Below are 27,830 nucleotides of genomic sequence, written 5' to 3'. Positions count from 1 at the left end.
TTTTATTTCTCCGGCTCCCTCCTCCCCCTCCGGTCGCGCGCGCTGCCTCGCTGCTTCCTGCCTGCCTTCCTCCCCATCCCGGGCGGGCGAGCGAGCTGTTTCCGGGTCAATGCAGGACGCGGCCGCCGGACGGGGAGCGTAAAAGCGGTGGGGCCCGGTGAGGAGGGGAAGGGAAGGTTGGGAAGGCGAGAAAGGAAGGGCCCGCAGCCCCCTCCCCCGCCGTGTCCGCCTCCTGGCCTGGCAGTGCTGAGAAGGCGAGAGGGGAAGGGTTAAGGGGGAGGGGGGGAAGACTACGGTCCAATGGAGCCTCCTTGGCCAGCAGCAGTCTACCTTGAACCCCCTAAAGCGCTGGGGGAGGGGCGGCCGATCCCTGGGTGAAGGGGAGGACTGACCCCCCCCTTCTTGGGGAAGGGACCCTGCTTGGAAACAGTGGGCTGAAGGGGTGGGGGGAGATGAGAGAGGCTGCTGTCCAATGGAACCTTCTTGTCCAGCAGCACTCCTAAAGCGCTGTGGGGGGCGATCCCTGGAAGAAGGGATCACACACACACACATCCCTCTTGGGGAAGGGACCCTGGTTGGACTGGGCTTGGGGGGGGGGAGATGAGAGAGGCTGCTGTCCAATGGAACCTTCTTGACCAGCAGCAGTCTACCTTGAGCTCCTAAATTGCTGGGGGGGTAGAACTCCCCCTCTTGGAAAAGGGACCCTGGTTGGAAACTGGCTTGGGGGGGGGGGATACGAGAGAGGCTGCTGTCCAATGGAGCCTCCTTGACCAGCAGCAGTCTACCTTGAGCTCCTAAATTGCTGGGGGGGGGGCCTGGTTGGAAACTGGGCTGGGGGGGGGGAGAGATGAGAGAGGAAGCTTTGCGAGGCAGCCTTTCTCCAAAGTCCTGGGGACAAGATTGTGGGGAGGGGGACAGAAAGATGCTGGTGGCTTTCTGGGAAGAAGAAGAAAAATATTAGTGGATCCTGGAGGGGGGGAAGCAGGAGGCCTGCAAAGAGATTGCCAGCAGGTGCAGACCAGCCCCTCCATCCCCAGATTTACTTTCTAAGCACAAGAGGTAGAATTTGGTCCTTCCCAAGACCCCCTTCCATCTCCCTGGAGGCAGCTGATGGGTAGCTGGTGGGAAGAGAAGGTCAGCATCGTCATAGTTAGCAGTAGGGGGCAAACAGGCCTGGAACAGGAAAAATATCATTGGTTCAAAGAGATGAGAAACAGCAGTGGCCTCAAATGCCTGCTTCATTTGCATTTCCACACATACCACAGCTTCCAATAGTTGATTATTGGAGGGGGGAAAAAACCTCCCATAGATAAATGTATATATTTAAAAACCCCGACAATCTGATTTATAACTTTCTTTAGGTACCCAGCCGTTGAATTTCATTTTTGATTTGTTAACCTCTGAAGGCCTTTGTGAGCCGAGGAAGTTAGTAAATTAATGCTTTCTCCATAGGCCTTTCAGATAAAATAGTAACATTGATAACATTGGTACAGATAAAATATTTTCTTTGGGGACAGACTGTGGCTGTTACCTGGTGATGTAACAGCCCCCTCAACAGGGGCTGTTGCCTCTGGTCCCTCTAGTCTTGAAGCCAGATCTTCTAGGTTTTTCAAAAACGCCATAATGCACAATTTACCTTATAGAAAGTATCATGCAGTATCCCATCCTTAACATTAATCCTTTAAATGCATCTGCTTCTGTATTTCCTAATAATCACATGGCTGTGATTTCCATCTCCAGCCATCCAAATGGTTAATGTCCTTGAATAAATATTAAGAGCATAACTATGATAGCTTGTACTTGAATAATTTGATGAGTTAATAGTATGTTGCCTTCAGCAATGTGAGAGGAGTGGCAGAAGTCTTGGGGGGGAGGGGGGGTGCACGAGTCTCCTGTTGTGTCATCCAAGAACCATCTGGTCCAATCTATTTCCATGTGTAGAAGAACATGGCATCTGGTTTTCAGAAGCATACAACCTCTGCTCTCAGGAAAGGCAGTACCTTAATGCTACCAGGCTTTTAGCATTTAAAAGAGCCCACTATAATTTTTCCATGTTGCCATTTATAAAAAGTGAGCTTATTGATCAGCTCTTTGCATTACATGAAGAATATCTTATGTTGAATCTTTCCATATTCTATTTAGAAAAAGTAGAGGTGACAGAATTTTTCAGGGGAAACTCTGGTATATCCACTACTATTTAGAGTAGCTAATTCATACAATCTGGTGGATCAGAATGTCCAAGAGGATCTATGAAAAATACTGAATCCTCAGGAAGACAATATATACAGATTAGGCTAAACTTAAGAGATAATTTTATAAAAGACAATGTCATCTATATTTTATGACAGTTACGGGAGTTCAGAGCAGCCATTGATTTAAAAAGGTTTGAAATAGTATCTAAAGTTTGTATTTTATCAGGAATTGGACAATAAATACTATTTCCGGTATAGGTTCTTGTTATAAATAGGATCATGATGATATTTAATGCGCCCTTACATCTCAGATTGTCATAGTCAAAAATGAGCCTATTTCATACTGTAGATCAGGTTAATTCAGGAAATGAACTATCTTAAACAATTCATAGTAGACTCCATGTTAGGGTTTGAAGTTTCTGTTAAGATTTTCCCATCACATTATCTGCAGTTTCATCATTTGTAACAGGTAGATTTATCAGTAAATGACACTTGCAGAGAGCTAGTAATACTTGTCCTCTGATGGTTAGTTGTATTAATATATTGGCAAATAGGTGCACCTGGTGTGATTGTATTACCTGTTTCTTAGTAAAAGTTTTTCTTTATTCCCAAACTAAAGGCAAGTGGGAGCATCTTATTGAATAGCAATAACATTCTTCCTGTCTTCCGGCTTACAAATTGAAGCTGAGATTGAAGGCCTAACTGGTCAGGGCTTGAGTGGGAAACTCTCTCAAACCCATTTTAAGATCTTCCTTACTTTCATAATGGAAGAAAGGCAGTTTGAAAGAGAAAACATCACCTGAGAGTAAATGGAGTTCTATTATAAGATTGTTATTTTATAGGAGTGCAAATATGTAGCTAATGTACCCAGATCCCTGGCCTCATCACAGCTTTCCTTATTCAAGTATTAATATTTTTAGAGACAACGTATTTTCTAAATGCTGTTGACTGCCTTCCCTTTGTCTAATATGCTTGACAATTTTTCCACTGGCTTTTAACTACCTTGGAAAGTGCATAACTTTAAAAAAGTCCAAAAGAGTTTAGTTTAGTAAAATGGAATACTTGTTTTCCTATATTTGTGGCAAGTGTTGTCAAAGGGCCTCATCTCAAGAGTTTAAGAATTAGCTGGTTTTTATAGATAGCAGATGCCTCATCTGCATTTAATAACAGACATTTTTAAACATTTAAGTTGCATTCTGGGAACACTTTGGTTTTCTTAGTGGAAGCTTGATTTTTTTCCAGAGAAGGAAAGTGGATTATTAACACTCAGAAAACCTTGGTAATGGTATAATACTGATTTTTTGGAAAAGCCAACAAATGTTTCCACTCACGTTTATATTTCTGTTCTCCATCCCCAAGACTAAACCCTCCCTCATTTTTTCTTTCACTTTCCAGAAGGTATATGGTTTTGATTTTGGTTACAAATGCTCCTTTGCAGAACGAACAAATGTTACTTTGTTTCCACATTTTAGAATTATTTTCTGTTGATGTTTTGAAGTATGATTACTTTGATAAAAATACAGTAATCGATACAACAAGCCTTTGAAATGCTCAGAAGCTATTGTTAAAAGTTCAGTCTATGAAATACTTCCATGTTGAGTGATACTTTATGAACCTTTTAGAGATTTATTTTTGGAATGGACTGAAATTAACTGATAGACTAAAACCTTTAAATGTCCACCTTTTTTTTTTTAAAGGTTTCATTTTAAAAGCATTTTGTTTCAAGCTTGTACACTGCAAGCCTTCATAGTATACAGCCTGGGGGCTACACGTGACCCACCAAGCAGCCTTTAAAAAATAAGTACCATAATAAATTTAGAGCTGTTACTGCAGCCCACACTAGTGCTTCTACTGCCATGGAGCAGGAGCACAATATTTCTGTGCAGCACATAATAATTTTCAATATGCAGCCTTTTTCCCTCAATGAGTTGTGCAGGTCTGGAGTAGCGTAAGCACTACCAGCACCTTAATATAAACCAGCAGCTTCTTTTTCTTCAGAAAGGCATCCAAAATCCAAGTTTTAACTCCTATAGAATTGTTTCACGAACCTTAGTGTGTGGTGCTCAACATCCTTGGGACATTTGAATTGTGAATTCAGTTTTAAAACTGGGAAAGGATTTCCCCTTTAAGTTTATATTCTAGTTTAAGGAAGTCCCAATTAAATTTGCATTCTTTTATGTTGGCTTTCCCAAACCATCCAACTAATTTTTTTTTATGTTCTTATTGCATTTTCAATTTTTATTTTAAGGCAGTGGTTTGTATTACTATTTTGCAAACTGGCATGCTTCACCACAGAAGTTTTAATATTGAAATATTTTTCCCCTGTTGGCTAATTAGAAAGGACCGTAATGGTACAGTTGTACAGTGAAACCTTCATTTATTAAACCTTGATACAACTAACCTTTCATACAATGGAGCAAATTTCCATGGACAATTTGTGTAAATGATGTAATTAGTATAATGGTATCCTGTGAAGGATGTAAATCACTAGAATGACTTACTTTCTGCAAGTTTTGTGAGTAAAAATCCTCTCCTTGCCAAATTAATCCCTTAAAACAAATTTTCTCCATACTTCACCTTCTTCTTTGTCCCTATTTTGATCAAATAATTTTCAGGATCTTGTTCAATCAGAAAAGCAGCAATCCATCATCACCACTTAGTTGTTTTTACAGTGCTTATACACCACCAAGTTGAACTAGTCCACACATTAAAAAAAAGATTAAAAATACAGAAATCAATGCCTCCAAGCCCAAACTCTGCAGTAACAATAAACAACAATAAAATGTTAGCCCATCAATAATGTCAACAAAATCCATACAAATTATGTACCAAATGTCCAATTAAAGAATATGGCCTCGAGTGCCTTGCAAAATACTCAGAACACAAGATGTAGCTCTGGAGGACATGATGTTCCAAAAAATGAGGCCACTGCAGCAATAGATGACCTTGGTGTTCATCTACCTCTGCTGTGAAGCAGGAAGGGACCCTAAGCTTCCAAATGTTGCCTGTGTAAGCTGGACAAATTCTGCTTGGGGGATCAAGCTGCTTGCTGTTGACAGCCTTACCTGGCATAAATTTTCTAGTTCCTGTGCACAAAAAAATGAGATTGTAGGAGAGCTGTGTTAGTCTATAAAACTCTGGTTACACTTGTTCCGAGTCACAGATTTTATTCAAAGGCATAAACTTTCACGAGTTGCAGCTTACAAAAACTTAATGCTTTTAATAAAATGTGTTGCTCGGAAAAGTTGCTGTCAGATTCCTGGAAAAAATATGCGAGTTAGATAGCATTGTTTCTGGAGTTCACTGATGCTGCTTTTAAAGTTCCCTCTTTTCTTCCATTCTCTTCTCCCTTCCTGTGCAGGGAATTACATGGATGTGTGATCTTTTCCCTCCCCGGAGAAATAAAATGAAGGGCTAAGAAGATTCCCAGAAACTCACACATGTAACTCCCGAGAGAGCTGATGCTGAAACTAAAAAATAACCATCTTGTGTAAGTGGGGAACATCTGAGACATTCTGCACTATTTATTTTGGCGGGATAAAATAATCCTCCAATCGAAACGTCTTACATAAGATGCCCTCCTAAGATTTAAAGAATGTGGGCACTTTTTCCCTTCAATCTCCCATGTGAATGTCAGGGTTTAGCTCATGTTTCCATCACTTAATCTGCTTTTAATTCCAGGAATGGAGGGAAATTACGTAGTTGGTTGCTGCTACAATTGAACAGTTGCGTGATCTACTGTACATCACTCACACATTTACCTTCTGCCCATCTTTGGTGTTGATTAATTCTTTGGTATCTTAATTTGTGTGTTATTTCTATTCCCATCTGTAAAATATTGACGTATGCAACAAATTGGAACAGCACAGATATACCTTACAGATTGAATGTTTTATGCCCAGCATCTGTTCACACTAAAAAAAATGAAGAGGAAAGTGATATATTTGTATAAGTTTATAAGACCTACAAATACTACCTTTATGTCAAGTTATTTTATTGGTCTAGACCAGGGGTCAGCAACCCACGGCTCTGGAGCCACATGTGGCTCTTTCATCCCTCTGCTGCGGCTCCCTATTGCAGGTCGGCATCACAATTTTGAGAGGAGCTTCTGGTTGGATGGGGGAAAGCAGGGCGTGCCAGGAGAGACTCTATGGCAAGGGATGGGTTTTCCGGTCAGCTCTGCAGTTAATAGGGCTTTTAGTTAGGACAGGTACAGGAAAAATGACACCATGCTAGAAGGAGACTCTATGGTGGGAGAACCGGACTTCCTGTCGGCTCCAGAATTGAAAGGTGGGCTTCTGGTTAGGACCTTTGTGGCTCTTTGAATGTTTAAGTTTGCCGACCCCTGGTCTAGATAGTATATTCTATGCTGATTGAGTTTTGAATATGTTCCACACCAGAGATTTTGTGATTGAATTCAGAAATTTACAAAAAAAATTATCCTCCATTCCTCTTTTTTCCACAAGCATTTATTTTGATAGTGATTTGAATGGTTTAAGGAGCTAAATTGCTCAGGCTTCATTTTGCCAATGAAGCATGTTCCTGACCTTCCTGAGTGGCCACAAAAGGATTATTCGAAACCTCATCAAACTCCACAGATGTCTTCTTTCAAGCTTGAATATCTAAGCCAGGGGTATCCAACCTTGGCAACTTTAAGACTTGTGAACTACAACTCCTATAATTCCCTACCCAGCACGTCTAGCTAGGGAATTCTGGGAGTTGAAGTCCAAAGGCCTTAAAAGTTGCCAAGGTTGGACATACCTGATCTAAGCCTTCATCTCAACAAGGGCCACTCTGAAAAAGTTCCTTCACGTTTGATCTTGGAGTAAACTTTTTTTTTAAATAACATCCTTACTGTATGAGGCTTTCCAAATGTTTAGTGAATTTAACACATTCCCTCACCCAATTTAAAATGGAAGGTGCTTTGTCTAAGTTTGCCAGTTGGAAGGAAGGCATTTATTTCCCATTTTTTGAACCACAGCATTTCTGGAAGGGACAATGGATCAGCCCAGCGGGAGAAGTTTCATGCAAGTTCTTTGTGAAAAATACAGCCCGGAAAACTTCCCTTATCGTCGTGGTCCCGGAATGGGCGTGCATGTCCCAGCTACACCTCAGGGTTCACCTATGAAAGGTACAGGTTTGGGCTGCATTTTTCTTTTGGCTTCCTTAGAGCAGGGCTTGGATTAAAATTTATTAGGTTTACTCTTTGTTCTCCCTCTTCTGTGCATTCACTCCTTCTTCCCTGACCCCCACCCCTACCCTATTCTGATTTTGAATTCCTGTCAGGTTGATTTCTATCACGGACATTCCCAAAGAGGAAATACAAGCCAGGTTATTTGGGTGGAATTGACAGTAACTGAATGTGACAGAAAAGAACAAAAATAAGTTGAGCCAGTCGGGGGCCAAATGTATTGTATGTCACTCAGAGTTAACCTTTCTAGAGGCACCTTAAGAAAAAAAACAAATTTTCTGGTTATTCTTCTGATTTCTTCACTCAAGTACCTCAAAAAGATGGAAAAGCTATCTTGGCCCTGAGTCAAGGTTATGGTTTTATTAAAATGCTTCTATCCAGCAAACTATCACAGTGTATGCTACAGCATAGTGCTCCCTTGTTCAATATGTATACCCTCATCACCCTTTTCTTAATAGCAACTCCTCTAACAAAAAAGGCAAAATTAAAGTTTTCCTTTATGCCGATAATCATTGCAGTTGCCCCAGGAAACCATCTTTTACGTGAAGAAAGAAGATCTCTCTATAAGCTTGCATCTTTCATATTGTCTCCAGAGTTACTCTTGTTTTGTTAGATTTCTTTTCCAGAATAATTTGGTTGCACTGATTTCTGAAACATTAATACTGCTTCTGAAGAACCTACTGAAAATATTGTTAGGGTAGATGATAAGAAACTGTGAAAACACATTAGTTGGTGTTCAAGTACAAATGTGGAACCTAGAGAAGGATGCATAGGAGAAATTTATCTTGTTTTACCTTTTGATATAGTCATCCTAAACCAGGGGTGTCAAAATTTGATTTCATTGAGGGCCACTGGACCTCGGAGGGCGGTGGTGCAGTTCAATGTCACTCATGTCAGGGGACCCTGTGGTGGTCCAAGCGCTTTGCCAGCGAAAATGGGCTCTCAAGCTCCATTTTATGGTGCGACGGCCTCCGGCAACCTTCTGTCAGCGAAAACAGAGCATGCTGCCCTCCCGAGCTCCATTTTCACTGGCAGAGGCACCGCGGGCCGGTCCTTTGCTGTTGCCCGCGGTGCCTCTGCCAGGAGCTCGGGAGGGGAACCCTGCGGGCCAGATCTAAGTGCCCTGTGGGCCGGGGCCTTGAGTTTGACACCTCTGTCCTAAACCAAATAATTACATTACTTAGCCCTTAGGACATTCTAATTCACAGTTTCATGTATTTAAGAGTCACTTTTCCCTTTCATCCAGCAAAGAGCATCGTGGGTTGCATAATAATAAAACAGTATCTTTTAAAAACAGCCATATCAGGTACAGTTCATCAGACAACATAAATGGAATCTCATTTTTGTACGGCATTTTTTTTTAAAGTATTCTGGATCAGATTTGCTTGAATGGCAGGTAATAAAATTGCTCAGCAAAAACGAGAGACTCCTTATAAGGTCCTCCTTCGGTTCTGCTTTTTCAGACCGCCTCAACCTGCCAAGCGTGCTGGTGTTGAACAGCTGTGGGATCACCTGTGCTGGAGACGAGAAGGAGATAGCTGCCTTCTGTGCTCACGTATCTGAACTGGATCTTTCTGACAACAAATTAGAAGACTGGCACGAGGTAAAGCAGCTTATGGGAACTTCATTCTGAGTGGTACCAAGAACAGCTGTCTTTGCTGCCGGTAGAGATGGCTGTTCCGGATGGATTCACACATGCATCTGGAATTATTCAAGTTATTAATAATTCAGATGTCCTTGCCCAGGGTAATCCGGGGACTTGATTAGTTCAGTACTTTCTCCTTCCAAACCTCAAGCTTTCTCAAGCAGGCCACCTCTTCTTTCTTGCTCATCTCTCCTCCCTTCGGAGCTCCCATCCATCATCAGCTTGTTGCCTTTAGCCACGGCTTTTACAGTTTTATAATCTCAGGTACCATCCAAGAGTGGGAGGGAAAAAGGAGCTCTCTGTTTTTCCGTCATTTTTCTTTCTTTGGGGCCTGTTAATGTCTGCGTTACAATGAGGTTTCGACGGCCAGGGCAGATGCTGTTTCAAGCATATAAAGTCTTGCTGGATGACCTTGGGCAGCCCAGCCGACCTTACCCACAGCTTCTTTAGGGGATAAAATGAAACGAGTTCCCCCATGTAACTCTTCTTCAGCTACTGGAGGGAAGGCGGAATGTGATTTTAAAAATGGGAAGTTCTAATTGTTAATGAAACTCCTCGAGTCTTCTTAATTTTTATAGCATGCGGTAAAATGGGTTATAGGATCAGGAAAAGCTGTACAATCAGCTAAAAATTCTAATAGGTCCCACTGACTCTCATTATCCCTCCTTTAGCCCAGGTGTCTTTAAAAAAAAAACAACGGATTCAGGTTTGCCCCAAAGTTTGCAATAATTGTTCCAAATGCTCTCCAGCATTTTTGTGTTTTCCTCCATGTTTCCTTGGGGCAAAGGCTTTGGATTACAATAAGCCAAAACAGGAAAGGTGGTATTATTGCCTGTTGGCCATCCGTTTTTCATTCTCAAATGTTAAAAGAATTACAAAGTTGTTTGCAGAGGGGAGCGGGGGAACCCAAGCATTAATCAATCTTGGAAATCGAAATTCTTTACTAAAATGGTATTTGGCGCATACAAGATTGCAGAAAAGATGGGTAACCCTGGATAAAATAATCCTTTGAAAAATGTTGGCACTTGTAAGTTATTTCTTTTCTATAGTTGCTGTTCTTTGCTTTAGAAGCCTGCCAGGTATCTGTTTTTTCCCCTTATCAAGCCTTTCTAAGAGTGTAATTAACTGAACCATTGAGGGGAACAAGCAATTAACCAATCAATCTAAATCATCAAATGGCTACGGTATGAATTACAGATAACTATCTTGAATGCTGTTAGAATCCTTATCATTCTTCAACTCAATGAAGTGGACTGGAAAGGTTGCTGGGAGGTTTTAATATTATTTGAGATCTGATTACAGGTTTTTTTTCCCCTTCTTCCCTTTTCTCCCAGGTCAGTAAAATTGTGTCCAATGTCCCTCACTTGGAGTTTCTGAACCTGAGTTCCAATCCTCTGAATTTGTCAGTTTTAGAAAAGAAATATGCTGGATCTTTCTCCGGTGTTCGCAAACTTGTGCTCAACAACAGCAAAGCTTCCTGGGAAACAGTCCACACTATACTGCAAGAATTACCAGAGTAAGCCTGAAGGAAGAAGGGTTTCAGGGTTAAGGAAGGAGAAGGATCATAAACACTTAAAACTCAAAACACAAATTCCAAAAAATAAATTGGAATTTATTTTTTATTTCTAATTGCTTTCCTCCAGACTAGTGGTGGACAAAAATATGTTATCTTTTTGACTTTTTGAATCTTATCGAATGGCTACATTTTGCACCAGCTAACAGATTCAAATTCTCTCCAAAGGAAACCCAACTGAGAACTGTGGATTTTAGAATTGAACCTAGAGTTCATTACAAAATCTGTACTTTAGACTTCCCTGTCTATTCTGGTTGACCTTATTTGGTCTCCTGTCTTGTTTGGTTTCCATGCATGTCAGCATTGCTGTTTTTAATTTTGCACTAGTGGCTATATTCCCATCAATTTGTTATCCTACAAATTCATGGAGGAGTTAAGGCATTCTACAAAAGCTAGTGCAAGGTTTACAAGTCCATTTGGCTACCATGAATTGTTATTTTAGCCTAAAGGAAGGAAGGCGAAGGAGCTTTCCTGCCTGATTGTCTGGACGTGATTTTTTTTTTTAAAAAAAACCTATTTTTCAAATCTGTTAGACAATTACTCTGGCAGCTTCTTGTCATATTGCAATTGTATTTACATGTTACTGAATGGTGTTCCAAGAAGTCCAGTCTCCCTTATTTAGTTGTACTCCCTTATAATGACATTAGTATGAAATGCTGATTTAACATTATAGCTTCAGTGTGTGTATGTGTGTGTGTGTTTATGTGTGTTAACTGAAAGTTTTGGTATATCTTAAACTCCATATACTGGCAGTGCAGTAGATCAGGCAAAAAAACTAGTTCTGAAATATACCCCTTTTCCATTTGCATAGCTCTTTTTTCCCATCGAGAAGCCTTCGGCAGCATATCCGTCCTTAGGCAAAGTACATCACAAAGCCACTTGTGGTTTGTGCAGATCTATCTACTTCCAAAGTTTTAGACCACATTTGGACGACGTTTCTGAACTACTACTAAGCTGCTTGGGGCATTTTATCGGTAAATTTATCAAATTAACAGATACTGCCAGTAGGGCAGTCAACATTCTGCCTTTCTGCTCTCTGGTTATCAGATCAAATAGCTCCCTAATGGACCTGCTGGCTTTTGATTGAGGCTAAATGGGGCTTTAGAGAGAGTGCAGGACAGCTTCCAGTTATACGTTCCCTTACATATTTTATAAGGCCTGAGTTGTCTGACAGAGGCTCCCTTCAGCTTGGCAACGCTGTTTTCCTTCATGTGGGACCAAAGCTTATTTAATCCAACCTTCTGCTCTCAGGCTAACCAAATGCAGATGCCTTCAGAAATCCAGAGATGGGATTACAAGGGCAACAGATTTCCCCCCCCCAGCAGTTTTCCTCTAGGACACTGTTTCTCAACCTTGGCAACTTGAAGATGTCTGGACTTCAACTCCCAGAATTCCCCAGCCAGCAAATGCTGGCTGGGGAATTTTGGGAGTTGAAATCCGGACATCTTCAAGTTGCCAAGGTTGAGAAACACCACCCTAGGAGGAAATGTTTGGGAATGGCCTTTTCTGCTGCTTCAAGTAATAGTGAGATAGCCCAATGATGTGTCTTTTCCTTAAAACCAACATTATCTTGATTGTACAGAGAAGTTGCTGCATATTTTAATTGGAATTTTCTCCCTGCAGCTTGGAGGAACTTTTCCTGTGCCTTAACGACTATAATGCAGTGTCTTGTTCTCCAGCTTGTTGTAATTCTCTCAAATTGCTCCACATAACTGACAATAATCTCAAAGACTGGACTGAGATCCGGAAGCTGGGGATAATGTTTCCATCGCTAGATACTTTGGTTCTGGCTAATAACAGTCTGTCAACCATTGAAGAGTCCGAAGATTCCCTGGCAAGGCTATTCCCCAACTTGCGATCCATCAGTCTGCACAAGTCAGGTGAGGCCTTGGGTGAAATGTAATGGAAGGATATACATGTTGTTGTTGTGGTCTGCCAGTGGCCTGTGGAGCTGGCAGCAGAGTCGGACAGTGAGGAGGTTGAGGAGGAAATGGGCCAGTCCTGAAATCTGGGGAAGGCTCCGACGAAGGCTCTGCGTCAGAGGCAGAGAGGGCCAACTGGTAGTTATATGCTTCCTCCAGAGTCTGACATCAGCGAGGCAGAGGAACAGGTGTTCCCTGTTTCTGGTGCATGCATACGCAGAGCTGCCAGAAGGCAAGAACCAATTAAGAAAGCAGGGAGTAAGGCTTGGAGATGATTGGCCCCTCCCATAATACTTAAAAGCGGAGCGAACGAGACGTGAGCTTTTGCAGGAAGCAATTAGTTCATCTGCTTGGTTCAAGCTCTGAGAAGTCCTTTTTGACTCTGTGATAAGTTTGGCCTTGCAAACTAATTGGCAATTAGGTCTCTGGCAGCTTTCCAAGGGAGATAAAGGTGGGTGCTTATCAACATTCCCCTGAAAGACTGTGGCAACACGAGCAGACATCTGTCGGAATCTTCACAGACTGTGAAGACGGGCTGTGAATGACCAAAATTCACAGCTGTATAAATAAAAGAGGATTTTTGGGACTAAGATTGTGATTGATGCTTTCTCAGGAAGCCTAGGTCAGAACAGTTGGACAAAGGCCTACCTTATCCAGGCTTCCGTTCCCAAACTTCTGATGTAAATATTCTGGAAAGCTCACCAAAGCATCCTCCTGCTGTGAAGAGACACACTTTTCCTCAAGCATGGAGATAAATTATGGCTCCCCTGTTAGACAGGGAAAATTGGTGTGGCTCGACACAAAGAAAGAGGCAGAGTCCAAATTCTCTCTTGGTCCCAAGTTTATTCAGGCTGGACAAAGGTGTGGGTCCTCCTATAAGGCTGGAAGAATCCTGAATACATTTTAGAGCAAGCGTATACCGTATAAGGCGCACCGGAGTATAAGACACACCAAGATTTTGAAGAGACAATTTTTTTAAAAAGTAGGTAGGTAGATAGAGGAATAGAGAGGGAGAGAAAGAGAGAGAGAGATACAGTAGATAGGTAGGGGGAGAGAGAGAGAGAGAGTCGGTAGGTAGGTAGATGTTTCCAGGTGTATTTATCCATGTGCTGGAGAAGGAAATCGCTGACAATCTGCAGCACCTAAGACTTTGTTTCTGCTGGCACAGAACTTGATCAATGTAATTCTCATCAATCAAAACTTTCCAAAAGGGGGAAAAAAGTTTTTGCACTTTGCAAACCTCACAAAAACGGCCTGTTTTTCACAAAAACGGGCCTGGATTTTTTTCAAACAAAAGGCATGAATAGCCCTGGGAGGGGAGTGCTCCTGGTGGGGGAGGGGAACAGCTTGTTTTTTGCTCATTTCTGCCTTCCCCAGCCCCCAGGAGCTCTCTGAAAGCCTCCATAAGAGTATGCACGGCCATTTTGGTGAAGGGGAGGGGCTTCGGGAGGCAAAAAAATGCTGTATTTGGTGTATAAGACGCGCCCAGATTTTCAGCCTCTTTTTTTGAGGAAAAAAGGTGCGTCTTATACTCTGAAAAATACGATATATAGGTTTCTTAGTTTCACTTAGCTACCTAACAGGAGACACAGCTGGTAGTAGACAAGGTATAGAAATTAGACCCACCCTGTGGTAATGAGCTTGCTGGGTTGCAAGCTTTATGGCTTCTTTTAACGAGGTCGTCAGGAGTCTGGAGGCCTTAGTTATTTTATTTCTGTCATTTCAACCTAAAAATCTAAATCATCAGACCAATTATCAGAATCCTGATTAACACCCCAGGAGTAGGTTAGTACTTTTATCCTTTAATTAATAATTTCATCATGCCATACAGTTCTTAGCAACTCGTGTGGCATTAATATTTAGTGAGGCTTTAAAACCTTTCACATAAGATCCCTCATCAGTGTGATTGCATGCAGTGACTGAGGACCTCATAACACGCCAATTGGCAAAGGAGTTGCCTCCCTTGAAGACTTACGTTTCTTTTTGTGCTCATTCCTAAATTAAACCTCCCCACCCTTTATTTGCGCAGGCAAATATTTTTCATCATCTCCCCTTGCACTTTCTTAAAGCATGTTACTCTTCTGTGTTTAATCAAATTAACAATTAATGCAGTAGCTTTGTCAAGTGGCTCTAGATGGTTTATTGTCATAGACTTAGACAAGGGAAAGAGCATTGGCCACGTATAACCTTTTAGAAGAATGAAGTATCTAAAGCTCAACACCCCATCGCTCAAGAATTCAGTGCTCTCTAGAAAGAAAAGTATCGTTATTCCTTAAGAATAGCCCCATCCACTCGCTTCGATTTGTTTGAATTGTACTTCCACCTGATGGTAATAACAGGGTTTTACTGATTTATTTAACTTACTACCTTCGTACTGCTGCGAATGCGAGAGTATACCATAAGCCAAAGTCTTAACTTCCCAGGAAATCTAATCCAGTAGCTGCGTTTTCACCAAAATACATCAGTCTCTTTCAGTAATTAATCACCACCTTCATTGGAGCAGCAAAGGTGGACATGAAACGTTATTTTCAGAGGGTGAAAGTAATTGAACAACTTCCCCAAATAATCTAACTTTTCAAGGCTGACATTTTAAAAATATATATATATATAATTCATGTAGGTATAAGATCTGCTGGGAGAAATGTGTATTCAGGTATCCTTCTCTGGTAACAGTAATTTTTCTATTACATTTGAGAAATGTTTCATAGAGAAATGTTTGAAAAAATGTGTGCCTGCCTTCAGCCTGAGCCGTTTGTTTCTCTGTTCTGTTCCTCATCTAGTTTCGGCCTGCAAATAATTTTCACACAAGCACAACCTGGACCTATAAATATGTTCTACCTCTTCACTTGTCTGTTTTCCTTGCCTGAGCCTTTCCTTTCTTTAAAGCAGGACTGCATTCCTGGGAAGACATTGACAAACTGAATTCTTTCCCCAAGCTTGAGGAAGTGAGGTTGCTGAGAATCCCTCTCCTTCAGTCATACACCAATGAGGAGCGGAGGAAGCTGGTAATAGCCAGGTCTGGAGATTTTGTAGTCGATCCAGCCTTAATACGATTAAAAATTGTCTGTGACTTAAGTCTAAGGTTGTTGTTAGTTGTGAAGTTATGTCTGACCCATTGCAACCCCATGTACAACATTCTTCCAGGCCTTCCTGTCCTCTCCCATCCTCTGGAGTCCATTCAAGCTCACACCGATTGCTTCGGTGACTCCATCCAGCCACCTCATTCTCTGTCGTCCCCTTCTTCTTTTGCCCTCCATCTTTCCCAGCATGAGGCTCTTCTCCAGGGAGTTTGGTACTGTCTGTGGGGTTTTCATGGTAGAGCTACTGGAGTGGGTTGCCCTTTCCTTCTCCAGTGGGTCATGTTTTGTCAAGAGTTCTCTGCTATGACCTGTTCGTCTTGGGTGGCCCTGCACGGCACAGCTCATAGCTTCATTGAGCTACGCAAGCCCCTTCATCATGACAAGGCAATAATCCATGAAGGGGAAGTCTAAGGTGCTCAAAGAGGGAATTGGAAGATAGTGGACTCCTGTAATTTGTGAGTTTTGTGAGTGAATCAAAAAAAAGGGGGGGGGGGAAGGGGAGAGCTACGTTGTGAATTAAAATTGTTCCAGGTAATATAACTGGCAATCCCTGTTTTGAAGGGCTACAGTAATAACCTTGGGGAGGGGGGGAATCACAAATCTCTTGCATTTGGAGACTGTTGAGTCTTTGTGACCATTTTTTTGCTTGATTCCCAATTGGTATTTTTAATACTTGCTATATTGCAGACTTATTTATTTAAAACCATTCCCTAACCGTTTCCTATGTTTTAAAAACATCTCAGCGGTTTGGACTAAAATTGATCACTTCCATCTTCACGTCTGGCCTGGGGCATCAGGGAGAATCAAGGCAAGGCCCTAATCTCAGATGAGTCGTTTTAACTTGCTCTTCAGCGTCTCATTTTAGAGCTTTGCAGGCAGGAAGATGGCTCATCATGGCTAAGGACAGGACTATTGTCAATCAATGGTAAAGGGAGAGGACCCTCTCAATGGGCCCACTTCGTGGTCTTCCCCTCTGGTGTACAATTTGTGTTTTGTAATGAGAATACGCCCACTGCATATATGCCGGTCGTCATCTCCTCGCTGAAATCTCAAAAGCCACTGATGACAGATGTTAAACTAACTGTTGAGAAGTTTAAAGACGGTTGCTTGAGCTGTGCTCTGATAGGTACCAGTTGTGCCAATTTAAAAGAAAAAACCTTTGATCCCATATTCTGCAGTTCCACATTCATTATTTTCTTCAGTGTTTGTGTGTGCCTGAACTTGGATGCTGTCCCTTTGGTCAGCTATCTTTCTATTCATATTCTCCATCTAGAATGATTGGAGTGACAGACTAAAACAGGAACTACAGAACATCTCTCTCTCTCTCTCTCTCTCTCTCTCTCTCTCTCTCTCTCTCTCTCTCTCTCTCTCTCTCTCTCTCTCTCTCTCTCTCTCTCTCTCTCTCTCTCTCTCTCTCTCTCTCTCTGTCTCTCTCTTTCTCTCCCCCCCCCCCCAAATCACACACACACACACACACACACGAAGCAGTAAATAGCAAATTTCTACAGCCTTTTCTAAAGTTACCAACATTTTACGGCTTGGAAAGTCCACATGAAGGAAGGCATTTAGGAAATCGTCAGATATATTTATAATCAAGTCGTAATGCACAATTTTAAATCAATTCCTCTCTCTATGGAGCCCTTTAAAAATGCAATTTCCCTGACAGCTATATTTTTCGATGTCAGAATTCTGCAGGAATCTCCTGAGAAGACAATATTTGCTGCTGGCTATTTGGGGACTTTTTTTCCTCCCCCCCCCCTCCCTCCCTTGCCCGCCTGCTCAACTGTTAACGTTTTCTTGTCTTGTCTTCGGCAGGCTACCATCAATCACCAAGCTGAACGGAAGTGTCATAACAGACGGAGAACGAGAAGACTCTGAGAGATTTTTCATCCGCTATTACCTGGACTTCCCACAGGAAGAAGCTCCTTTCAGGTGAGGGTTTACCCAGAGGTTTATGGAATGAATGAAAAAACCTTCGGCTGTTCGGCGTAGTTTTGAAGACACAAAATATAAATTGAGGTGCCCCCAGTTCAGAACTGTGCACTAAGTCACTCACCTGATAAACTTAGGCAAGCTGCAGAGCCTCCTGTACCTCATTTATCTTCACTATGGCGTCTCATATATATTACTGACTTATCTCGCAAGGCGCTGCAGCGCAAATGAGCAAATTACCATTGGAACAGCTACAGATATCGGTAAGCACTTCCAGGGTTGAGGAAAGACAGTAAATAACAGGCAACGGCTGAATGCTTTATTACCGATATTTGTAACACATTGTTAATGAATAATTAAGAGGACAGTCGAGTTTTGGCTGTCAGGAAGGATTGCAATCTGAAGCAGATATCGGGGAAGCAAAGGGTAGAAAGAGAAAAGGGAGTAGAATGACAGGCAAGGCTTAGTTAACTCAGAAGGGGCAACTAAAGCCAGTGGGCAAAGAGTCATCACAACTGACGGCTTTGGTACTCCTGGTCACGGGCCAGACTGATTGCATTTTCAGCTCTTTGACCCGCACTTGCCCTTCCTAAACCAGATATTGAGACCCCTCATCAGAGAACGGTCAGGCAATTCCAGACAAGAAAAAGATATTTAAACATTTGGTGCAGAGGAATCGTAAAAGGTGTGTGGTCTCTTGAACACTTGACACCATTGAAGTTTCCCACGATTTTTGGTTTGGTTTTGCCTCAGCGGTTTTTTTTTCCCCCCTATCGGTTCCCGGCAGGTTAATGCAGATGGCAAAATTGCCTTTCGTCTCCCACATTTCCTTCCCTTCCAGCCCCCCTCCCGGTTCATAGCCTTTGAATAACCCTGGGCTTCCCTCCCCCAGCCTGATTGTTCAATGGCCCCTTTGTCCAAATGCCCTCATCTGTGTGGGGTCTTGAAGAGACCTGTGCCCTCAACGGAGACTGGCTTTCCAGTCCACCACACCAGCGTGCCATTTCAGGGCCCTTTGGGGGTCGTGAATAGCTGAGACGGCATCCCCAGAGAATCGGGCTTCAGGTTCCACCATCCTGCATCTTTAGCTCATGCCTGAAGTTCATTCTCCTGACTTTTCCCTGCCCCCAATAACTCAGTTTCTTTCCCCTTTTCCTTCTCCAGCCTTGATTACCATCCTGTTTCCTTTCCCCTTGAGGTTCTTTCTCTTTCCTGCCCTTCCAAGATTGAGACGTAATCTTTTTAGGGCCACATCCTCAAAACAATTGTCCTTTGACAATCATGATATTAATAATAACATCATAATTGTCCAAAAAGGAGTTATTCCCCCACCCCTTTATTTTTGCAAACTGATGAGCTGCATCTTGGTATCCAAGGTATCAATTCACCAGATAGATAGATAGATAGATCTATCTATCTAGAAGACCTGCAAAATCCCTTCCAACTCTGTTATCTGTTATCATCTGGTGCAGGGATCAGCAACCTTAAACACTCAAAGACACAAAGGTCCTAACCGGAAGCCTCCCGTTCAATTCTGGAGCCGACCGGAAGTCCGATTTCCCCACCATAGAGTCTCCTCCTAGTGTGGCATCCTTTTTCCTCTACCTGTCCTAACTGAAAGCCCTATCAATTCTGGAGCTGACCAGAAAACCCACTCCTTGCCATAGAGTCTCCTCCTGGTGTGTCCTGCTCCCCTCGCCCCAAACCGGAAGCTCCTCTCAAAATTGTGGTGCCGACTGGCGACAGGGAGCCGCAGCCAAGGGATGAAAGAGCCACATGCAGCTCCAGAGCCGCGGGTTGCTGACCCCTGATCCGGCGAGAGGTTTTGGCCTCAGGTGGGAGTGGAAGAGGAAAGAGTTGCGGAATCTTCAACACCCTTGGATACCCTTTTATTTTGGTGACAATGACGCATCTTCCTTCTCTGGAAGCAAGAGTCTGCGGTCACCTCAATGGGAAAACAAGACTCTGCGGAACAAGTTGTGGATCCCATTATACAAGAAGTGACGGCATGAATGGAGGTGTTGAAACCCCATCCTGGAAAGCTGCCTTTCACTTTCCACCATTGATTTCCCTGCTGTCAGCCATCACGGGGTTCAGAGAACGCAAGTCTTCCTTATCTCCCACATCGTCGTTAGCCAAAACGACGGACCAAGTTTTCTCTCCGTGTTAACTGCGAAGCCAAGTGCAGCAGCCCGTTCTCCAAACACTCAGCCTCTGTGAAAGCTGGTTCTGTCCCAAGACGCTGGGCGAAACCGAGGGCGCTTCATCAGCCCCCCCCTCCCTCTCATTGCAGACAGAGACTCTGCTTGTTGGTGGAATATCCTTCCCTTTAACACGAGTCCCCTGGGGGAGGGGGCCCCTCCCTGCCTGGTTGCCAAGGCCCCATCATCCCCTGACAGGAGCAATGACACAGCAGCGATCACGGTTTTGGCCTGAGCCAAGAAGGAAACAAAAGGGGCTTTCAGTCTAAGGGCATCCCTTAGAGACTCTGAAATGTTATCCCCACCCCAATCTTAACCACTTTTTGTTTTTATCTTTTCAGCTCCCTTGGACTTTGGGTTGACTTTTTGCCACTTTCCCAGCCCAGCAGAAGAGATGCTCCTTCCTCATTATTAATGAGAGATACCTGAAAAATGCCTGGGGAAGGGGCAGCGGGGATGGCAGGGACAAGGAGCAAAGACAGAAATCTCTAGCCAGGAGCATTAAACAAGAGGGGTGTTTATCTGTGGGAGGGAGGGGAAACTTGTGGAACTGGTTCATGGCCATCCAGACAGTGCTGCCCCCACTTATTTCCCCCCCCCTCCCATTCAGCCTCGTCCTCCTCCGCTTGCAAATGCCAAAAGGAATTCAGACCTACAGAAAAGCAGAGGCTGAACCAAAGTTACCCAATTAGTAGCTGTAAAAATTTCTGCTTGACTCTGGTCCAGCAGCCAATGAATGAATACTACCAAGAGAGCAGAAGAGAGATTTGGGGGGGGGGGGGGGTTGTCATGCATTTCCCCCCCCCAGCCCCCTGAGGATGTGGAACATGGATCTCTGCAGCATTCAGCAAGAGGGATTGGCCAGATCGCGTTGAAAGCACTATATCTGCGGAAGTTTATCACAGGGGCTACCACTATACGGTAGTCCTCGACTTAGAAGTTCATTTAGTGACCATTCAGTGTTACAACAGCACTGAAAAAAGGGGTGACCGTTTTTCACACGACCATTGCAGCCTCCTCGTGGTCACGTGCTTTTACATTCAGATGATTGACTACTGATTCACATTTAGGATGGTCTCAGAGTTGTGTGATCCCCTTTTGTGACCTGACAAGCAAAGGCAAAGTGGGGGGGGGGGAGAGAAACCAGATTCACTTAACAAACAGGGGTCACTAATTTAAGAACTGCAGTGATTTGCTTAACAAAGGAGGTCAGACAAGTTGCAAAATGGAGCAAGCTCACTTGCCGAACTTTTCACTTAACGACATAAACTTTGGGATCCATTGTGGTCGTAAGTTGAGGACTGCCTGTAGTTCATGCACATTGTGAGACTTTGGAATTTTAGTTGCGGTGCCCCTAAATGTATGTGGTGTACACATTTGTGTATGTGGTCTACGCAACTTTCCCTTCATTGGAGATTGAGAATATTAGCTGATTGAGCTGTGATCTGACGCCTTTGTTCAAGCTTGGGAAAATACAGGTGGTGCCATGTCCTGAATCAAACCATTATGGGCCAGAATTAGAGATGGTCCCAGCTGATTATGGTGTCCAATATTGACTTCTTCAAAAACTCAAAATGGTGTGGGTCCAGGATCCTTAAAGTAAACCACCTCTCCATTCATTCTTTAATCTCCAGTGTGGCCCTTTTTAGTTTAATTTCTGCATTGTACCTGGGTCCTGAAACTAAGACGCGCATTCAGTCCCATGACTGTTCATTTTCTGGCTTCAAGTACATACAGTTTGCTTTAAGGAACATTTTAGGTCTTTGCTTGTCTAGCCCGCAAAGAGCAGAATTGATCTTCCCGGTCGCTAAAAAGTCTTAAAAGAGTTGAGTTCACCCCCAGGTATGCAGGATATTATTAGTTGGCTTTAAAAGGTTGGCACAAAGCACCAGAAAAAAAACCCATATATTTTAATAAAGCAAGCTATTCAGCAACCTTTGCATGTTGTCTCTGCCCCCTTTTCGTAGGTACCAGGAACTAGTGACAAAATACGGGAAGCTGGAAAAACTGGCGGAGATCGACCTGACGCCTCAGAGCAGCGCCAAAGTCGAAGTTCACTTCAAAGACCAAGTCAAGGAGATGAACATCCGCTTAGATCAGACGGTGGCGGAGCTGAAGAAACAACTCAAAACAGTGGTCCAGCTGCCCATCAGCAGTATGCTGGTCACCTACTTCAACAACGAAGATCCTTTTGGCCCCGAAGAGCTGAAGTACAACTCGAGGGCCCTGCATTCCTACGGCATCCGGGATGGAGACAAAATCTACGTGGACTCCAAAGCCAAGTAGCCTCCCTCGCTCCAGAGTGCGCGCCCGGCCCCACGTAAGCACCATCAAGGGACTTTCTGACGGGGCTGTTTCATTTGGGTTCATTGGGTTGAGATGTGGTGTTTTAGAAGTGCGTCCCATCACCACTTCTAGCCCAAGTTAGCAGGTCCAGATGTGTTGAGAGAAAAGCACCGGCATTCAGCGCAGATGAACAGACAGGATGCTCCTCAGAGGCGTGACATCGAGCAGGTGGGCTGTTTCCCCATGGTATCTCCCAGCTACTTCGGTATACTTGTGAACGTAGCACGACAGGCCGGCTTCAAACTCGGAGGTTATGACAGCCACTCAAGCCAGGGAATTCAGCCTTCGGCAGGCATAAGCATCAGGTACGTGTGAAGAAGTTTCCGTGCAGCTCTTGTTCCCATGGCACTTGGACTCCAATTACAAACGGCTGCACTGCTGTCCCTTCACCTGGGTGGTCTGTCATTTCTTCCTGGGGGGCCTTTTTGGAAGGAAAAGGTTCTTTAGGACATGGGGGGGTGGGGGGGTGCGAGATTGTCCAGCAGCATTCTGGATTTCAGACAGCTGAAGGAAATCACTCTTGAGAGGTGCTTAATGTGAGTGTGCACCCTGTCTCCCCCCCCCCCTCTCTGTCTCTCTCACACACACCTAGAGACATACACACACCTACAGCTTCCAAAGCACAGTAATAAGGACACACTACAAAACCACATTCCCTTCGATAACCCTCCTGGCTTGCCAGTTCTCCAAGGTAGCATAGATAAATTATTTCTGCACAGGGCACATCAGAAGTTAACCGGGTGGCACTTTGACATGAGCCGGGCAGCTAAGCAGAACAACTGATGGGTCTGTTTGATAAAAGTCATCGCCTGATTGGATGCTGAAGGAAATTCCTTTCGTTCAACAGTTTGCTAAAAGATCACAAATACCTTCTAGTGCTGCTGTATGTTCGGTTGATGCTTATTATGAATTACACTTTGGGTGGCTTGAATGCTTCTCCCTCTCATTCCCTGCATCCATAAATTCATCATCCGGGATAAACTTGCGGCAGGATTAGCTGAGGGATAGACACTGGTTCCTAGAAACCTTTCACAGCTAGTTTTAACCTGAATTCCAAATCTCGTATCATGATACCTGGATGGAAACCAAAATCCAATACAGCTTAAGTTCATTTTTTGTCCATTTTCTAAGCCAACAGAAGCATGCGAAACCATTCCTGTCCTCCCAAAGTTGGTCATTTTTATGCACGAGTCCTTATTCTGGACTTGTCCCTTTATATGGTCCATGATTTGTGCAGCTCCAGTCGGATGAGCTTCTGTTCTCTTCACGTCAAAGCAATTCTTCTATTTTAACTCGGGATGGATGTGCAGTGCGCTTCTGATTACAGCGGCTGCAGCGAAGACCATATTAAATGCGTCCCACTGCTTTCCTAGGCGCTCAGCCTCTTGTACGGTTCTGCTTGGAAATGCATTAAGCTTGTTTACTTTGTAAATCAGGCAGGGGCTGCCCTTCCTTCCTCGTGTCAGTTTGACAAGCTGGAAGCCGTCCAATCTGTCCATTTTACACATGTACATTTAAATGTCTGTGAAGCTGGCTGATTCTTATTACCCTGTGCACTTTTGACCTGAGTTGATAGCTTTTATGCTCCGAAAGCAAGATATATTTTTTTCAGCCCCTGATTCTGCTGTTCCCTCTTCGGGGCTTCCTTTCTTATATAAATTGCAGAGTGTGGGGGTTGCCCCCCCCCTCCTTTCCTGGTATCTGTATTGTTGGAAAGCAAAAGAAAGTTCTTTTGTTTTCTCATTGGAAAGAAAGCGTTTACCACCCTCTCTCTGTACATTAAGGAGAGGCGCATGGCTTCGAGAGAATAGCATTCTGACCGCCATCTCTTGTGAAGCCACACTTCTCCCTCAAATTATGATTATTGGACGTCGCTCCAGAATAATAATATTCTGGATTTTATTATAACTATAGCAAACTGAGGTTCTTTCCTCTCCGTTTCCTTAGCAAGATGCCCTTATGGTACCACGGTGATGCCAACCCAAATCAGCATTTTATTTATAATCGATGCATTTGTGTGTTTGTGTGTGTGTGTTTACACATGCTGTAATGGGGAATGTTCTTGTCAATAAGATATTTTATTATAAAGATTTATGGAAAGATAGAATTGTGTAATAATATACTATTATTTTATCGGTGGTCCTACTGTATCAAATACCCTAGTAGGGGTTGACAGACTGGTTGGATGCGAAGGGCCAGCCATTGAAATACATGGAACATCCATTGGAACAGTACTACTTATCTTCCTCCCCACTCCAATGTTGATGTCATGGTAGTACTGTTCACTATCCATGTAGTTGGTTATCTTAGAAAGAAGGATTAAATAGGTTGGGGAAAGAGACAGCAAAGGAATTCCACCGAAGATTCATATTTTTGTGCATATTATTGAAAGAGAATTAGTCTTTAATCCTAAACCTACTTCCTTAACCTTATGACTCCTGTATTGTGACTCTTATAGACTTCTGGAGAGCAGTAAGTTGGGAAGAAAGCTGTATTTAATTTATTTAAATCTGCAGGTTGCATAACTTAGGCAATCCAAGAGTGTTTGCTTAAGTTGACATTCTGCTAGCTATAATAGAGAGAGAAAAGGCTACAGCAAGACAAAATCTTCAGGCCTGTCCCTATCCCTTCAACCATTCCCATTTTTGTTTGTTTGTTTGTTTTTTTAAATGCATAAACAAATGCTTTGGAAGCTGAGGTCTGCATCTAATACATTCTGTCAGCTTTCTGCAATTATACAGAATTGGCACATAACTATGGGCAAAAACTGTCAGCATTAGGAGCAGCCAAGCTACATCAACTATTTAATCTTTTAATTAGGTACATTATAGGAGGATAAAAGCAGCATGAAAGGGAGAGTAATGTAATGGCATTCTGTACACATGTCCTGTTTGGCCACATTTTTTGCATTGGATTCAGCTGCGAAATCTGTGGATCATCCTGGTTTGCCAATAGCATCCAATTCACCATGTTCTCCAATGTTCTGCCTTCAACCCATAGCGCTGATTGGTTCCCTATTTGTGCTTTTTCAAAATGCTGTGTACCAAAAGGAGATGCAGCATCAGACTGCCAGTTTCGAACTCTGCTTTCATCCAGTGCTAATGTCACACGCGATTGTTTCCAACTGAAAGCTGATTTTGACCATGGGCGTTTTGCTTAAAATGTTAATCTTAACATTCAGTTCATGTTTGGCTAGTTATCCGATGAGAACCGTCATAAGCCAGATGCCACAGCTGTTTGCTGTTGAACATGTGAACTCCTCTTTATGCTACAGCAAGGGTATCCAACCTTAGCGAGTTTTAAAACTTGTGGACTTCAAGTCCCAGAATTTCCCAGTCAGCCATGTTGGCTAGGGAATTCTGGGAGTTGAAGTCCAAGTTGCTAAGGTTGGCCAACCTGTGCTAGTAGAAGCTTCCTCTTCAGGTAGTTAAGAAGCCAGGAGACTAATTACTGTAGAGATCATTTGTATTGCCTGGCTGACTGGGCCCTGAACTCATCTATGTCCAAAAATCTGGATAAAAAAGAGCAAGAAGATTGACTTCGTTTGAAGTTATATTCTGAACTGCACTATCAAGTTCCCAGTTGGGCGGTGAATCCCAATTGTACAAAACTGCGATTCTACTGGGGAAAATCTTGAGGGGTTTTTTTTTGGGGGGGGAGCAGCATTCTGGTCACTGGAAGAAGTTTATATTTCCCCAAAGACCCCTATTTACGAAAGGCCAGCCTTTTAAAAGATAAGTGGGGTGATGTCAGAAAGTCCTCCTTTCCGCAGTTAGGTTAATCTGTAGATTTCATTGCATTAGAAAATAGTGTAATTATCCACCATTTTTAATGTACTGGGGGGGGGGGGGAAACCCCTGGGGAACTGGGAAGTATTAGCTTTGGAACTCAGGGGGCTGTTATCGCCGGGTAGCAAGCCATAGCAAGTGATTCCCGGCTCATATCTGGGTCTGGCAGTTGCGTGTAGTATTGAGCAAAAAAAAAAAAAAGTATCTTGGTTGGCATTGCTGCAGGTGAGTATGTTCTGTGCATGTTAGACCTCAGTTTAGCCTTCCCATTATGCAAAATAGGAAATGTGTAGCTAGTTCTGCTTACGTGATTAAGTTGAGCGAGAAACTTGGGATTCCCCATCCCCCACCTCCTTTCTGACATGGAGCGGTGGGGTGAAGAATGGGCAGGGTGGGTGGGGGTGTGTATTCTGGTGAGACCCCTGCACGAGTGGAGATTGGAGAAATGAAAGCATGATTGGAGACATTAAAATAATAACCAAGCAAAATGATATAGGCCTAGACTCCGAAATCCCTACCCTTGCTTTGGCTTTTGAAATTTCTGTCGGAGTCCCAGAGAAAGCCGTGTATATAGGGATCCGTTGGAAGTTAAAGGCATTTGCAATAGAGCCCCATAGCATATTTACTCATTAGCAATCTCCAGGGTTTCGGACTATAACACAGCTGTATGTTTCAGTGATTTTGGTTCTGAAAAAATGACATAGCTTGCACCCCCATTTTCATATTCTGAGCCTCCCCCCCTCCTCCACTACAGCTTGAGTTGAAACTGATTATCAACGCAGACAGTGTTCGCTCTGCTGAATTCCATAAGCCAGTGTTTCTCAACCATTGCTCGCTTTAAGACCTGTGGACTTCAACTCCCAGAATTCCCCAGCCAGCTATGCTTAAGGTTGTGGAGAGTTAGTGAGCCTGGATCCGATTAAGATGCTGTTTCGTAAGGAGCCGTAATTTGTACTAGTGGCTAGGTAGAGCGTACTTGGTAGAGGGAGCTGCAGCTACTCTCCAGAACATGGATGAGTATCTGGCTGCACACTGTTCGCTACTCTAGTTGTAAAGATTTGGAGTAGACACATAGGCTGCAACTTGGGGAAAAAGTATCATTGAATTCTAGAGCTGGATTTTGATAGAAAACTCTGTGTGGGGTTGGTTACACCAATGGAGCAAGGCAACTGAACGTAAGTAAAAGTGTGACATCTATGTAGGATTACCATTAGGGAGTATATCTGCTTCTGAATAATCTACTCCTGTTTTACTCTTTTGCTGGCACAGAGCAAAACAGTGAGGAAGAGAAGGCTCATGTTCACCGTTTAGGTCACTTCTAAATCTAGCATCTGGCCGGGATCCTTGGCTTTAGTTATTTGAAAGGGCAATACATGTCAACCTTGGGACAGCTAGTAAGGCACAATGGCATCCTGCAATCCCTTATTCGAGATACATGGGGCCTGAAGATTTTTCTGGATCTATTTACCTGGAAACATATCTGACAGGATGGTTAAATTTTAAAAATCCACTACAGTTTCCCTTTTGTTTGTACTCCGATTCATGTACTTTTGTGGAAGGAAGTTAATATCTCTTCCAAGAAACAAGCATTGTATTTCAGTGTTCAAGAACTTGCTCCAAATATAAGGCAGTCAATTGAATGATATCAATAAACTTTAAGTTTTGTAAAAAAAAAAGTGTGAAACTGCTTTATTTACTTATTTCATTTCTAAACCATAAATTCGCATCGATCTTACTGGATTAAACTTTAATTTCTCATCTCTGCTTGCGGCTGTGCTCTGGGAAAACTTCAGAACTCTCCAGAAAGTGTCTCAACCTCTGGCTGTTGAAGTCAGCTGGGGCTGTTTCCTGAAACATTCACAGACCTGAAACAATTTTCTTTTTCATTTTCTTCAAAACCAAAAGCCTGAAGTAAGAAATCTATGAAAATTCTAAATCCACACGAATTCCTTCCTACACA

At 43.1% G+C, this 27,830-nt stretch overlaps 2 protein-coding genes across 4 annotated transcripts in view; both read left to right on the top strand.

Moving 5' to 3' along the window:
* On the top strand, nucleotides 1-27,546 carry TBCEL (tubulin folding cofactor E like). 3 transcript variants are annotated; one of them, XM_081961113.1, is made up of 9 exons: nucleotides 1-157; nucleotides 5,554-5,682; nucleotides 7,174-7,323; nucleotides 8,847-8,986; nucleotides 10,363-10,544; nucleotides 12,225-12,481; nucleotides 15,413-15,539; nucleotides 17,419-17,535; nucleotides 21,704-27,546. In XM_081961113.1, the coding sequence occupies exons 3-9, from the start codon at nucleotides 7,191-7,193 to the stop codon at nucleotides 22,020-22,022; spliced, it is 1,275 nt and encodes a 424-aa protein (XP_081817239.1). In that variant the 5' UTR covers nucleotides 1-157; nucleotides 5,554-5,682; nucleotides 7,174-7,190; the 3' UTR covers nucleotides 22,023-27,546. The 3 variants fall into 3 exon arrangements, with proteins under 3 accessions (XP_081817239.1, XP_081817241.1, XP_081817240.1); XM_081961115.1 differs by having other exon boundaries at nucleotides 44-147; XM_081961114.1 differs by having other exon boundaries at nucleotides 100-254.
* LOC309396009 (alpha-tectorin-like) overlaps nucleotides 22,209-27,830 on the top strand; it is a gene marked incomplete at its 5' end in the record, with an annotated part of 57,448 nt that continues 51,826 nt past the window's right edge. Inside the window, 2 exons of the mRNA XM_081960718.1 lie at nucleotides 22,209-22,387; nucleotides 24,541-24,554. Of these exons, the coding sequence (XP_081816844.1) occupies nucleotides 22,209-22,387; nucleotides 24,541-24,554 (193 nt within the window). The remainder of the gene's footprint in view (nucleotides 22,388-24,540; nucleotides 24,555-27,830) is intronic.

The sequence above is a fragment of the Natrix helvetica genome (genome assembly GCF_964273705.1).
Source record: "Natrix helvetica genome assembly, chromosome: 8".
Classification (NCBI taxonomy): domain Eukaryota; kingdom Metazoa; phylum Chordata; class Lepidosauria; order Squamata; family Natricidae; genus Natrix; species Natrix helvetica.
Note: the sequence above shows the minus strand (reverse complement) of the source record. Positions and strands in the feature narration are given on the sequence as shown.

Bases quoted from the DNA above. Each gene is read 5' to 3' on its own strand.
- TBCEL (XM_081961113.1), top strand. From the start codon at position 7,191: ATGGATCAGCCCAGCGGGAGAAGTTTCATGCAAGTTCTTTGTGAAAAA. The intron at 8,987-10,362 runs GTAAAGCAGCTT...CTTTTCTCCCAG, and splicing joins AATTAGAAGACTGGCACGAG to GTCAGTAAAATTGTGTCCAA. The intron at 12,482-15,412 runs GTGAGGCCTTGG...TCTTTAAAGCAG, and splicing joins CATCAGTCTGCACAAGTCAG to GACTGCATTCCTGGGAAGAC.